Genomic DNA, 14,828 nt, shown 5'->3' on the forward strand with positions numbered 1-14,828 from the left:
CGGCGTTAACTAATGCCGTCAGCGTGCCAAGCACGTGCCTGTGCGTGGCCGGCGCGTGCGACGGTGGAAAATTTTTCTAAAAATATAGGGATGTTCCTGAGGTTGAGTAGATCATGTTGGTGTATTCATACACCCCATTTGAGCATTGTACGAGAAGTTATTTCATAAGGTTGGTTATGTGCTTTAAAATTAATGTTTTTATCGTTGTTTCGCATATAGGTGAGACCTATCCCGAGGAAGAGCGCAGTTACTCGAGGCAAGGGGGTTACGACCCTTCTACATACCAGTGAGTGGGCTTTTGGTTTTCCGTATATACCTATATACTTACGTTTTTCCCAGAAATTTATTTGAAACATTATACGTTTATATGTCATGCTTATAGTTTGCCATTTATTTACGCATTATAAGTCGCATATGTTTATATATGTTTGGTGCTGCGGACGCACAGGTAAGTGTCAGGTGAGTTATGATTTATGCTTACGTTCAGTAGTGATTTGAGATGCATAGAGAGCTCATAACCTGCACCCTCGGTGTTAGTGCTCCCGCTTAGAGTTGGGCACAGTCCTTCACGTGATGTTCACCTCCCGCACCACACGCTCATCTTGGATCTAAGTTAGGTGCACAGTCCTGTCGTACAGACCACTTTAGGTGGTTCCGACTCGTAGGTGACCCGCGATTATTCGCCCAGCCTTCACGTGATCGTAGCACTTGAGCGTACTTATGTTACACCCAGGCTTGTCGTACAGATCACTTTAAGTGGTTCCGACTCGTGTGCAGGTATAGTTAGTGAGATGGAGATTGAGCTCTAGATTCAGCCGTACAGGTCACGTTAGGTGACTCTGGCTGACAGATTATATGGTATTGATTTGACATTCCTGAGCACTTGCATTCTATTTCGAGACATTTGACATGGCATATTTCGGAGCATGATTTATATATATGTATATTATATTTTCTGGGAAGTATACAGGTTTTACGGCGAAGGGTTAGAATCTTGTTTATGAAATGGTTTTTGAAAAGCTCTGTTTTTGCCCACTCACACTTTTTGTTTTGCACCCCTCCAGGTTCTAGTTGGCTAGCACGTTTGGTGGCTTCCCTGAGGATTTCCCCGGCATATCTGACAGATCATTACCAGTGTAGGATCACCTTCGGGTTTGCTTTGGTAGTGTCGTTTTCTCCCGGATTGCATTAGGTCTTCGTGCTCTGAACCTTGTTTTCACACTTACGCTTGCACATGTATGCTCTTACCTTGTGTAAAGCTGGATTTTATTTATTCGTATTACCTTTATTATTATTTTATTAGCTTCCGCACCGTGCACATGGTTACGTCACTTCCACGTGACGGCCAGCATGCCCTAATCTCGATCGTGGTGTGTCAGTTTGGTATCAGAGCCTAGGTTTGGCAGTCCTGTACTTTTGTGAGTATTCTAATGGTTTTGGTGTCTTCTGTCAGAATTATGCCGCCTCATCGGGAACCACGTCGCTCTGCTGAGCCTAGTTTCCCAATGTAGCTCAGCTGGGGAAAGCTATCGCTACAGCTATTCATTCGGCGCTCCGCCCTCCCCGGAGGACTCCTCTGGAGACTATGTATAATTTAAAGTTGGATAAGTTCGAAGGCAATGAGGGTTATGAGGGTGCAGAGTGATGGCTAAAACATATTGAGAAGACCTTTCGTGTTTTGCATAATCAGGGGAACTTCCCTGTCGAGAAGTGGATAGAGACGACTTTGTGGTTTTTGGGTAAGGATTCTGCATCCTGGTGGGAGCAAGAACTTCGTCGTTTAACTCCAGTTGAAAAGACCGATTGGAATGTATTCCGAGAGTTGTTCAGGAGAATATTTGTGCCTCCTGAGTATATTGACCGCAAGAAGCAGGAATTCACTAAGTTGAGACAGGGGAAGCTGACAGCAAACGAGTACTACAGGAGGTTTACTGATTTGTCTCGCTATCATCCAGATGTTACTGGTAATCCGGCGGAGATGCTTCGTCGTTTCCGTTTAGGCACTAAGAAAAAGTGGCGTTCGATGGCGACCACTACCCCTTGTGACACCTACCAGGAGTTTTATGAGATTCTGTTGAGAATTGAGGATTCAGAAAACATGCCGAGCGAGAGTGAGGAGGAAGAGAAAGACGGTAATCAGAGGAAGAATGATAAAGGCAAAGGTCAAGCGTCGCTCGGACCCTGTAGGACACAGAACTTCAAGAGGGGTGGCACTAGTTTTAGCTCTTCTAGCGGTGGTTTTAGCGCCACTGGTCAGGGTCGTGGTGGTAGGTTTGCTGGTGGTGCTAGAGGCCAGAGACAGAGTGATGCTGGTAGAGGTAGGGCCCCAGTTTGCCGCAGGTGCAATAATCGACATTTTGGTGAGTGTAGGCGAGGCAGCAGTGGTTGCTTTACTTGTGGGCAAATGGGACATCGGGCTGCAAATTGTCCCTAAAGTCAGCAGAAACCCCAGTATACTTTCTTGCCACCACCTGTACCGATTCAGCAGATTCCTGGTCCGGGTAGTTATGAGCAGACAGGTCGGGGTGGTGCCTATTACTATCAGGGCGATGCTGTTCCTTATGAACCAGGACAGTATCAATATCCCCAGGACCTATATTTTCAGGGTGGTTATCCCCAGTATTCTGGTGACTATATGATGTATCCTCCAGTTCCAGCAGGCATGTCTCAGTGGTTTCAGGGAGGACAGACTCAGCAAGGGAAGATTGCTACGAGTAGTGCGGGGTCTTCAAGGCAGTCTGGTCAGCCCAGTCAGGGGCGTGGCACGCAGAGTCGTGGTGGCCAGATAAGCAGAGGTCGAGGTGGACGACAGCAGACCCAGGGCGTATTCATAATATTTCTCTGCAGGACGCTCAAAACAATCCAGATTTGATCATGGGTACATTAAATATCCTTGGTTATTTTGCTAGAGTATTAATTGATTGTGGTGCTACACATTCTGTGATTTCTCATACATTTGCTCAAGTGACGCAACCTCGCCCCACACCTCTAGGGTATGATTTAGAGTTTGTTATGCCTAGAGGGGAGAGATGTATTGTAGATCATGTGTACCCAGGATGTCCAGTGATAGTGGAGGATGTTGTTATGCCAGCTGATCTTATCCCGTTGGATATTGTTGACTTTGATGTGATTCTGGGCACGAATTGGTTGCATTTCAATCGTGCCAATATTGATTGTTACGGGAAAATAGTTACGTTCCATCGTCCTGGACTACCTGTGGTTACTTTTGTGGGCGAGCAGAGTGGGGTGAAACATGGCGTTATTTCGACGGTGCGAGCAAAAAGGTTATTATCTAAAGGTTGCCAGGGGTACTTAGCTCATGTGGTGTTGGATGAGGCTGCTCCTAGTAGAGTGAAGGATGTAAGAGTGCTCAGACATTTTCTCGATGTTTTTCCTGAGGATTTACCTGGTTTGCCGCCAGACTGAGACATGAAGTTCACCATTGAGTTGCTTCCAGATACTAATCCTATTTCCTTGACTCCTTATCATATGGCTCCCGCTGAGTTGAGGGAATTGAAAGTTCAGTTGCAGGAATTAGTGGATAAGGGTTTTATTCAGCCCAATACTTCACCTTGGGGAGCTTCAGTGTTGTTTGTGAGAAAGAAAGACGGAACTTTGAGGTTATGTATTGATTATAGGCAATTGAATCGGGTAAGGATCAAAAAACGTTATCCACTGTCGCGTATTGACGATTTATTTGATCAGCTTCGAGGTGCTTGTGTCTTCTCCAAGATTGACTTGAGGTCTGGATATTATCAGCTGAAGATTAGTAGGGATGATGTTCCTAAGACGGCGTTCATGACTCGTTATGGTCATTACGAGTTCCTGGTTATGCCATTTGGATTGACGAATGCACCAGCTGCTTTTATGGACTTGATGAACCGGGTGTTCCAGCCATATTTGGATAGGTTTGTTATTGTTTTCATTGACGACATTCTGGTGTATTCTAAGTCTAAAGCGGAACATGTTCGACATCTTACTTTGGTGTTGAAAAGGTTGAGGGAACACCAATTGTATGCTAAGTTTAGCAAGTGCTAGTTTTGGTTAGACCAAGTTGCGTTTTTGGGGCACGTCATTTCAGCTCAGGGTATTTTGATGGATCCTCAAAAGGTGGCAGCTGTGGAGAAATGGGAGCAACTGCGAACTGTCACTGAGGAGTTTCCTTGGTTCAGCAGGGTATTATCAACGATTTGTTAAGGATTTTTCTGTGATTGCTTTACCACTGACGAGGTTAACGAGGAAAGACGTTAAATTTGAGTGGGATGATAAGTGTGAGCAGAGTTTTCAGCAGTTGAAGTATTGTCTCACTCATGCACCTGTTTTGGCGTTCCCGGACGATAGTGGTGATTTCGAGGTTTATAGTGATGTTTCTTTGAATGGTCTGGGATGTGTGTTGATGCAGCATGGTAAGGTGATTGCTTATGTTTCACGACAACTGAAACCTCATGAGTTGAATTACCCTACACATGACTTGGAGTTAGCCGCCATTATCTTTGCGTTGAAATTGTGGAGACATTACCTTTATGGAGAGAAATGTAAGATCTTTACAGATCATAAGAGTCTTCAATATCTTTTTACGCAGAAGGATCTTAATCTTCGTCAGTGGAGGTGGATGGAGCTGCTCAGTGATTATGACTGCACGATTGATTATCACCCTGGTCGTGCAAATGTAGTGGCTGATGCACTTAGCAGGAAGTCTCAGGGCCGTATCAATGCATTGTACGCTAGTCGTATTCCTCTTCTGACAGACTTAAGATCTACGGGAGTGAGGTTGGAGGCAGAAGATTAAGAGGTGGCTTTACTTGCTAATTTTCAAGTTAAACTAATTTTAGTTGATCGGGTGCTTGAAGCTCAGGTAGTTGATAGGGAAACTCAAGAATTGATCCAAACTCGAGATCGAGGGAGGAGGAGAGACCTCTGAGTTTGTGATTCGGATGACATGCTGATGCAGGAGGGTAGGATGTTTGTGCCTAATAATTTGGATTTAAAGAAAACAATTCTTGATGAAGCACATATATCGGCTTATGCTATGCATCCATGGGCTACTAAAATGTATCATACCATTCAACCATTTTATTATTGGCCGGGTATGAAGAGGGAGATAACTGAGTATATGAGTAGGTGTGCTGTTTGTCAGCAAGTTAAGGCAGAAAGGAAGAAGCCATTTGGGTTGTTGCAGCCGCTTCCCGTTCCAGAGTGGAAATGGGAAAACATTACTATGGATTTTGTGTACAAGCTTCCACGTACACATAATGGTTTTGACGGCATTTGGGTGATTGTTGATCGGCTTACTAAGTCAGCACATTTCATTCCAGTAAGGGAGAAGTATTCTTTGGGCCGATTAGCTGAGTTGTTCATCTCGAAGATCGTGAAGTACCATGGTGTCCCTGTGAGTATTGTCTCGGATCGTGATCCAAGATTTACATCTAAGTTTTGGGTGGCGTTTCAGGAAGCTTTGGGTACGAGACTACTTTTTAGTACGGCGTATCATCCTCAGACGGACGGACAGTCAGAAAGAACCATTCAGACTTTGGAGGATATGTTGTGAGCTTCAGTGTTACAGTTTGGTGATGCTTGGCATAAGCGGTTGGATTTAATGGAATTTGCCTACAACAACAGCTTTCATTCGAGTATCGGCATGGCAACATTTGAGGCATTGTATGGTAGATCTTGTCGCACACTGTTGTGTTGGTCAAAGGTCGGAGAAAGAGTTTTGGTGGGCCCGGAGATTGTTGAGGAGACTACTCAAAATGTTCAGGTAATTAAGTCTAACCTGAAGGCGGCCCAGGATAGGCAGAAGAGCTTTCACCATGGAGAGACGTTGTACGGTTTGGAAAGAAAGGTAAGTTGAGTCCCAGGTATATCGGACCATACATAGTCACTGAGCGAGTTGGCGAGGTAGCTTACAGGCTGAAGTTGCCTCCGGAGTTGGCTAGAGTACATAACGTTTTTCACGTGTCCATGCTTCTACATTATGTTGCTAATCCGTCTCATGTGATACCTCCTCAACCCTTGGAAATTAATCCGAATTTGACTTATGATGAGGAACCAGTGATGATCCTAGATTGGAAGGAAAAGGTTCTGAGGAACAAGACAGTGAGTTTAGTGAAAGTTTTGTTGAGGAATCATTCTGTGGAGGAAGCTACTTGGGAAATTGAAGATTGGATAAGAGATTTGTATCCTCGGTTGTTCTTTGATCACTAGGGGTTATTATATGGTTGTTTTGAGTTTCGGGACGAAATTCTAATAAAGTGGGTAGGTTGTGACAGCCCGTTTCGGAATTTTCGAATTGTAAGGGTGAAATGACGATTTTGCCCCTAGTGTGATTTTTCGTTGTGTGGTTGTTTTTGAGCTTGGTTTGGTTGGTTGTGGACCACACACATTTCCCCACACACACCCTCACCCTTTCCCTGCCCTGCACCCCCTATCCCGAGCCTTTCTCTCTCCCATTTCCTATTCCATTTGTACGAACACACCCCAAAACTCTCCAAATCTTCATAGATCGAGGAAACAAAGTATATATTCTTGCTCGTGAGGTCCATAGAAGTTCAACCATACCCATTTCAGGTCAGGATACCTTCGTTTTCACGTCGAACTCGGGATACCCGATTTTTGTCACTGTTCATGCACACGTTAATTCTTGTGTTTTTGGGAATTTCAAGCTTGTAGGAAGCTTGATGAGGTCCTTAGGAGGCTCGGGGTGGTCCGTTTGAAGGTTTTGGACGTCGGAATCGTGAGTTAAAAGGTTGGCCGGAGTTGGTGGTGTTTTCCCGACGAGATTCCGTGTGTTTTAGCACTTGAAAGTGGTATGGATTTGTTCCTCTCGTTGTAAGCTTCATTTTGGTACTAATTTTGTGAAATTTGGTTGAAAAACGAAGAAGATATGAAGTTTTGAAATTTTCACGATTTTCCGGCACCGGCGACGGCGACGGAGCCTTGTCAGAGAAGACGACGGAATATTCCTAACGGCGTTAACGGAATCCGTTAAAGTTAACGGAATATTCCTGACGGCGTTAACTAACGCCGTCAGCGTGCCAGGTACGTGCCTGTGCGTGGGGGCACGTGCGACGGTGGAAAATTTTTCTAAAAATATGGGGATGTTCCTGAGGTTGAGTAGATCACGTTGGTGTATTCATACACCCCATTTGAGTATTGTATGAGAAGTTATTTCATAAGGTTGGTTATGTGCTTTAAAATTAACGTTTTTATCGTTGTTTCGCATATAGGTGAGACCTATCCCGAGGACGAGCGCTGTCACTCGAGGCAAGGGGGTTACGACCCTTCTACATACCAGTGAGTGGGCTTTTGGTTTTCCGTATATACCTATATACTTACGTTTTTCCCAGAAATTTATTTGAAACATTATACGTTTATATGCCATGCTTATAGTGTGCCATTTATTTATGCATTATGAGTCGCATATGTTTATATATGTTTGGTGCTGCGGACGCACAGGTAAGTGCCAGGTGAGTTATGATTTATGCTTATGTTCAGTAGTGATTTGAGATGCATAGAGAGCTCATAACCTGCACCCCCGGTGTTAGTGCTCCCGCCCAGAGTTGGGCACAGTCCTTCATGTGATGTTCACCTCCCGCACAACACGCTCATCTTGGATCCAAGTTAGGTGCACAATCCTGTTGTACAGACCACTTTAGGTGGTTCCGACTCGTAGGTGACCCGCGATTATTCACCCAGCCTTCACGTGATCGTAGCACTTGAGCGTACTTATGTTACACTCAGGCTTGTCGTACATACCACTTTAAATGGTTCCGACTCGTGTGCAGGTATAGTTAGTGAGATGGAGATTGAGCTCTAGATTCAACCGTACATGTCACGTTAGGTGACTCCGGCTGACAGATTATATGGTATTGATTTGACATTCCTGAGCACTTGCATTCTATTTAGAGACATTTGACATGGCATATTTCGGAGCTTGATTTATATATATGTATATTATATTTTCTGGGAAGTATACAGGTTTTACGGCAAGGGGTTAGAATCTTGTTTATGAAATGGTTTTTGAAAAGATTTGTTTTTGCCCACTCACATTTTTTGTTTTCCGCCCCTCCAGGTTCTAGTTGGCTAGCACATTTGGTGGCTTCCCTGAGGATTTCCATGGCATATCTAACAGATCATTACCAATGTAGGACCACCTTCGGGTGTGCTTTTGTAGTGTCGTTTTCTCCCGGACTGCATTAGGTTTTCGTGCTCTGAACCTTGTTTTCACACTCACGCTTGCACATGTATGCTCTGACCTTGTGTAAAGCTGGATTTTATTTATTCGTATTACTTTTGTTTTTATTTTATTAGCTTCGGCCATGATGGGTGACCCACTTGGAAGTTGCTCGTGAGTTCCCAAAAACAAAACCGTGAGGGAATGGTAAGCCCAAAACGGACAATATCGTGCTACGGTGGTGGAGCGGGCCTGGGAAGTGATCCGTCCCGGACCGGGATGTGACATAAGTATTTTTGTTCAGAACTTAGAAATTTTTTTTTTTTTTTTTGCCGGAATTAGGAATTTATTTAGGTGCTTTTTCTTTGGGTGAAAAACTTTCTTGTGTAGAATTTGATTCATGTTTTCCTAATACTTTTATGAAAATTTCGAAGTTCAACTTAGAAAAATTGGTGAAAGATGAGACTAAGGCCCTGTTAGATATTGTTTTTCACCAAAGGCTGTTTAACTTTAAAGTTAAGCAAAAAAAAAAAAAAAGTGTTTAATAAAACTAAAATATCATGCTTATTTTAAAAGTAATGACCTCCAAACAGTAGTTTTTCAAAGCATATTGCACGTTGCTTTTAAAACCTACTTTCACAAGAAGCAAAATTAGCCTTTACTATTTTCAATTACTTTTAAAAAATGACATTATCAATCATTCTATGCATTTTTTATCCTTTCGAGGACAAAATAACTGCAACTACCTTCTTCTACAACCATTAACCACGTATACCACTACCTCCATTAACATCACAATTGTCAACGCCACACACAATCGCCAACACCGCCACCACAACCACCAACACAAAACCTCCAACACCTCCAACACCACCACAACAACCTCCACCAATGTTACTACCACCCTTACCACGATTGTTATCTCAGCACCCTAATCTTCACACTTCACTATTGGCATCACCACCACTTCTACCCCCACAATCACGATTACTGCCGTTGTTGCCACTACCTACAACTGCAACCATTAACCTTAAACCACTGCCAACATCACCCCCATTGTCATTACCATCGCCACTGCCAACAACACCCAACAATCCTAAACTGACCTTAAATCAAAGAAATTGGTGAAAAAAGGCATATTTCCAAAAGTTAAAAAAATATCCGATCTCAATAAATCTGGAGAACTTTGAAGCATTATGATTATGGGTATTGTTATTTATAAACATATTTTTACCCCCTATACAACACATGTTTATTTATATTCATTAATTTTCTTTAATTCATTAAATTTAACATTAAAAAAATGTAAAATAAACAAGTAAAAGATAAAAAGAGTTAGCGTTGATAACGACACCCTATGATCGTGTGCATGAGTTGATGAATGGATCAATCAATCAGCCGAAAATTTATCTGACCATGATGAGCGGTCAACATAAAGACATGCAGTGGGGCTCCGGCATCCTTTTGACCGTCGAACATTCAAATAGTTAAATGAGAAAACTTCCCCTCGCAGTAAGCTCCTCAGATTGATTGATTCACTGAGATATAGAGACTGAACAATCTAATCATATCATTTGACCAAAAGAGAAAAGAAAAATCTAATCATATCATATTAAGTAGAGTCCTGACTCCTAATAGTTCTGAGCATATTTTGGTACAAGAGAAAGGCCAAGGATACTTAATATTATAAAATATTGTATCTTTTTTGAGTATCTTTTTAGCATTTTACTTTGGTACAAAATTGTAGACTATAGCAATTGGGCAATGAATTACAATTAATCAAAATGGTTGTGAAACTTGACAGATCAAGATGAGAATTTGTACTATATTTCTTATATTAATGTGACTAGATATTCAAAATCAAGACAATCTATAATAAGTTATATTAGCGAGACCAAAATTTTAAATCAATTTTGTAAATTAGGTCTTCTTGATATTATCCTTCTTAATACTTGGAAAAAAAAAATTACTTGATTAAACCATTTGAAAACATTTTTGTAAAAAACACTTTGCTTATGAGTGTCTTTGTTAGAATCACTTTCAAGTGTTTTCTTAAAAAAGCACTAACAAATGCTTTTATGTTTCAAAAATGTTTTTTTACAAAGTGCAGTCAGAGACGTCGTTGATTATCTGAAAATGCCTTTGAGCATTCAAAAATTACTTCAAAAACAAGGAACTAGCTGTTGAGCATTAATTACTTCAAAGACGAGGAACTAGTTGGTGGAGAGTCAATATTCAGAGAGGTTTAATCTATAATTCATTTTCATTTATTTGATTTATGAGACTCAGAACAACTAGCCATGCATACGCATGGAATCATAAGTAGAATTCATTTTCATTTAAAGTTACGATTAGTTGGGGAGAAGAACTTACATGAAATGAGTTCCCCGTCATATAACGTTCCTTATCCATTGATACATTTCATGTACAAGTTTTCCTCCACATGATCACAATGTACCTTTGGATATTATCCTTCTTAATACTTGGAAAAAAAAAATTACTTGATTAAACCATTTGAAAACATTTTTGTAAAAAACACTTTGCTTATGAGTGTCTTTGTTAGAATCACTTTCAAGTGTTTTCTTAAAAAAGCACTAACAAATGCTTTTATGTTTCAAAAATGTTTTTTTACAAAGTGCAGTCAGAAACGTCGTTGATTATCTGAAAATGCCTTTGAGCATTCAAAAATTACTTCAAAAACAAGGAACTAGCTGTTGAGCATTAATTACTTCAAAGACGAGGAACTAGTTGGTGGAGAGTCAATATTCAGAGAGGTTTAATCTATAATTCATTTTCATTTATTTGATTTATGAGACTCAGAACAACTAGCCATGCATACGCATGGAATCATAAGTAGAATTCATTTTCATTTAAAGTTACGATTAGTTGGGGAGAAGAACTTACATGAAATGAGTTCCCCGTCATATAACGTTCCTTATCCATTGATACATTTCATGTACAAGTTTTCCTCCACATGATCACAATGTACCTTTGGATCTAAACACCACATGGCGGTGAACCATTCCATATAAGTTGTTCTCCTCTACAAAGGCAGGTTTGTAGAAGGCAGGTGGATCGATTAACAGTGAAATAAAATCACAGCATTTTCTCGATGTCTAGTTTTCTTCTTCTCAAATGCACAACTAGCTACTCCCAACTGGTACAGTCGCAGTGGGTCAAATTAGCTTGGTTTTGAGTAAAACTTTGAAACACTAACAAGGTAGCCGTACACAAAGAACACACATTTCTTTAATTGTTTTGCATTGGGTACCTAACCCCAGCTGCCAATACTCGTTGCTGCTGTATCTGCAGTGCCATACAGAAGAATAATCAATGGTTTGGCTCCAGATAGATACGGTATCATCAATGTTAAAGGAGAAGTTAATTAGGTGGTAGGTTTAACTATAATTACCTGGAATAATTCATGTAGCTTGTTCTTAAGGTAGCAATATTCGTGTTCCAGCAGCTCTAAGGCTCTCAAGCACCTGAATAATGCATAGGCAATACGATTCATGTTTCTTTTCCAGAATGTGGAACATAATATAGCGAGAAAATAACGAGTACTATTATTTGTACCGTTTCATAAAATGAGTCCAATACAAATAAGGCCCACGTTTATTAGAGAAATTATAAGACGGTTGAGAGTTGAGACGGTGATTTATTGAAGAATAAATGAAATATGTGAACGCGCGACTACTGAGGAGAGAAAAATGAGGAAGAGAGTAACTGACTGACCCAGCACGGTTATTGTGTTCAGAAGCAGCGCGAAAAGCGACGCAGACGTTTCTGATTCTCTTGGCACCAATGCTTGAGCTGCTTCCCATAAACTGATTCAAATGTGTTCCCATTTTCTTGTAGTCCGAGAACTCCCTATCCATCCTGTTGTTTACATGTTCATTTCAGTTCAGTTCAATGTTTCACCAACCACCAAACCGACAACCAAAAATTAATCAATCAAATCGCTCAGTGAGAGAGAGAGAGAGAGAGAGAGAGACTCACAACAATCCTCTGAGATTTCTCAACAGTTTCTCGGACTCATGAAAATATATGTTGACAACTTCAGAAACAAAGTTTGGGGAGCTCTCGTCCTGGAGTTGTTGAAGCTGCAAGAATTGCTCATCCAATACTCCCTATACATTTAACAACAACAACAAAATACCGATAAACAACAATTAACTGCGTTCATAAACATTAATCTTCAATAGCAATGAAGAACAATAAAATAAAACAAGTTATTTTATCAGCAGTTACCTGGTGAAAGAGCATCGCGAGCAAACGATTCATGTCTGCTCGCAACTGATCGACACCCAACCCCAACATCCACACTGGCAGACCCGTCTTGGCTAAACACTTGGTTCACCCACAAAACAAGAATTTGATAATATTAATAGTGAGAGGTTTTACTTTCTTCACACCAGCACCTCTAGGATTTAGGTTCTGTGTTTATAATTTTGTTGTGCTTCTGCTCTTTCAATTGTTCTATATATAGAAGCGGGAAGGCCACCTGGGATTCAAAGCAATGTACCGATTGAATTGGACCCCACTGTTTGCCTAAATTAATTAAATAAAGTTGTTTTAATATAAATTAATTTTCAAACCCTAAAACTCGAGCATGCATTGTGTAACATACCGAGGCGAATGTGGGGTATCAACCGGACCAGCCTATACACCACAGGCCTCAGCTCTCAACATCCCAACCCTAATATTTGATAAGAGTAATGTTGTTCATACTATATTTTTATACCACGTTTTTATACCACCTTAGATGACATTTGATATGAACCGCCATATCATTTGAAAAATTTGCAAAACCCAAGAAAATGAAGGAGAAAGACTCATCGTATACCACAATCATCATTTAATTAACTCGTTTTTCTTACTTATTAGTTTATTAAATAATGAACTAAATTTAAAAATCTGATTAATTCAAATGATGTGGCTGTCCACATCAAATGCCACCTAAGGTGGTATGAAAATCTGGTACAAAACATGGTATGAATATCATTACTCATTTGATAAAGGGTTGTTTGATTGGCACCCATATTTTATTGATTACACCCTACGTACTAAAAACACCCCACATCTATTTTTTAAATTAAAAAAAAAAAAATCTTAATACACCCTACATTCTTTCTCAAGCTACCCTCACACCCTAAACTCTTCACATACACCCCACATCAAACCCGCGTATTCATCTTCACAAACTTGTTTTCACCAGTTTTTTTTTTTTTCAATTTTCATATCAGTAACCTATATAATTCTTCAATATTTCCTTTAGTCGAAATGGGTTTTCATTAAAGTAAAGACAAAAGGACACAAGCCTCACCCAAACTAACTCAAGGGCAAAAGGGTTCAAGTCTTGCAGTTGTATGTATATATATTGAAGTGATGGAGTTTCACATTGAGTTTGCAAACTTTTACGGAAAACCTTTTCATTCTTTTCTGGAAAAATAATCATATTGCTTATGTGAGAGCGTAGAAATAAATTTTAGGCATGACTCAAAGAAAGAACTTGGGGTGTATTTCGAATCTTCTTTTTAATTTTTAGAACATTTTAGGGCTTAAATAACCATTTTATGAGCAATTTAGTATTAAATTATTATATGAAATATAATCAACAAAATATCGAGTGTTAATAAAAAAAAGCTTTGATAAAATAAATTAAGATTGAGTGACTGATGAATGAGTGAAAAAGTGAGGTGAGGGAGGTGGTGACCTGCTGTCCCCGTTGCCAGTGAGCTCGCGTGCTGTCTGTTATGGCAGGTTGGTGCGGCGGTGAAGCCTCATTTTCACCCGACAACTGCCTGCACCCGGTTACTTGTCAGTCACTCACTCCAATATTCCCCACGCACACACACCCCCACAGTTTACTCAAACAAGAAAGAGAAGAAACTAAACCATATCATTTGAATGAACCTACAATGCACTTTAGAATTTTCAACATATTTTATGGTTTTGCTTCACTTTTTTCCCTACTTTTTCTTTGTCACTTTCTTGAGAAAATGTTGGCTGGTTGTTGTTACTTTCTTTTTTGGCTCACTCAGTTGCAGAGAATTGAAGCCTGCTGCTGCTCTGCAAAGAACGAAAGAAGCAGACACTTTTGGTTCTGGGAAACTGGGATCTGAGAAAGAGCTATCTTTCTCGCACCCCCGATAAACAAGGCTCGCAGAGCAAACACACCTGGACATCACGGTGGTGACAAACACTGACCTAGGTGGTCACGTCACAAAATGGATTTTCATTGTGTAATCTATGTGTAAGTGTATGTACGAAGAGAAGGGGTTCGTTACAGGATGAGGATGAGGAGAAACATGTTATAATGTCCGGTATTTAAACAGATATTTAACGTGGCATAAAATAAGTAGAAAAATATGAAAACATATATCACATCGTTCACTTATATTATATGTAGTGTATTACTTGAATACCCGTTATGTAAAAAAAGGGTCTCACATAAGCATATGAATATGAAGGGACTTTTCAAAAGGGCGTGATGGGCATTGGACCCTGCTCAGTCAGGTTAACATTTCAACAAAAACAAGCACACAATTTTATAGGCCATCATTTCAATTTATTCTTAATTTCTTATTGTTTGAGAAAAAGAGAAAAGAGAAGCACTCATTTTCTATATGGGACTAATATGATTTGGCTTAGT

The 14,828-nt window shown here is 40.4% G+C and overlaps 1 protein-coding gene across 1 annotated transcript; it reads right to left on the reverse strand.

Annotated features, from left to right (window-relative positions):
- Window positions 1-10,938: 10,938 nt before the first annotated feature.
- Window positions 10,939-12,612, reverse strand: HP6 (histidine phosphotransfer protein 6). The gene is made up of 5 exons (XM_068447081.2): window positions 12,425-12,612; window positions 12,173-12,303; window positions 11,909-12,052; window positions 11,586-11,658; window positions 10,939-11,479 (listed from the first exon to the last, which is right to left on the reverse strand). Exons 1-5 carry the CDS (start codon window positions 12,491-12,493, stop codon window positions 11,423-11,425), a joined length of 474 nt encoding a protein of 157 aa, XP_068303182.1. The 5' UTR covers window positions 12,494-12,612; the 3' UTR covers window positions 10,939-11,422.
- Between the last annotated feature and the right edge of the window lie 2,216 nt (window positions 12,613-14,828).

The sequence above is a fragment of the Pyrus communis genome, chromosome 17 (genome assembly GCF_041283825.1).
Source record: "Pyrus communis isolate YQ-2024b chromosome 17, ASM4128382v1, whole genome shotgun sequence".
NCBI classification, from domain to species: domain Eukaryota; kingdom Viridiplantae; phylum Streptophyta; class Magnoliopsida; order Rosales; family Rosaceae; genus Pyrus; species Pyrus communis.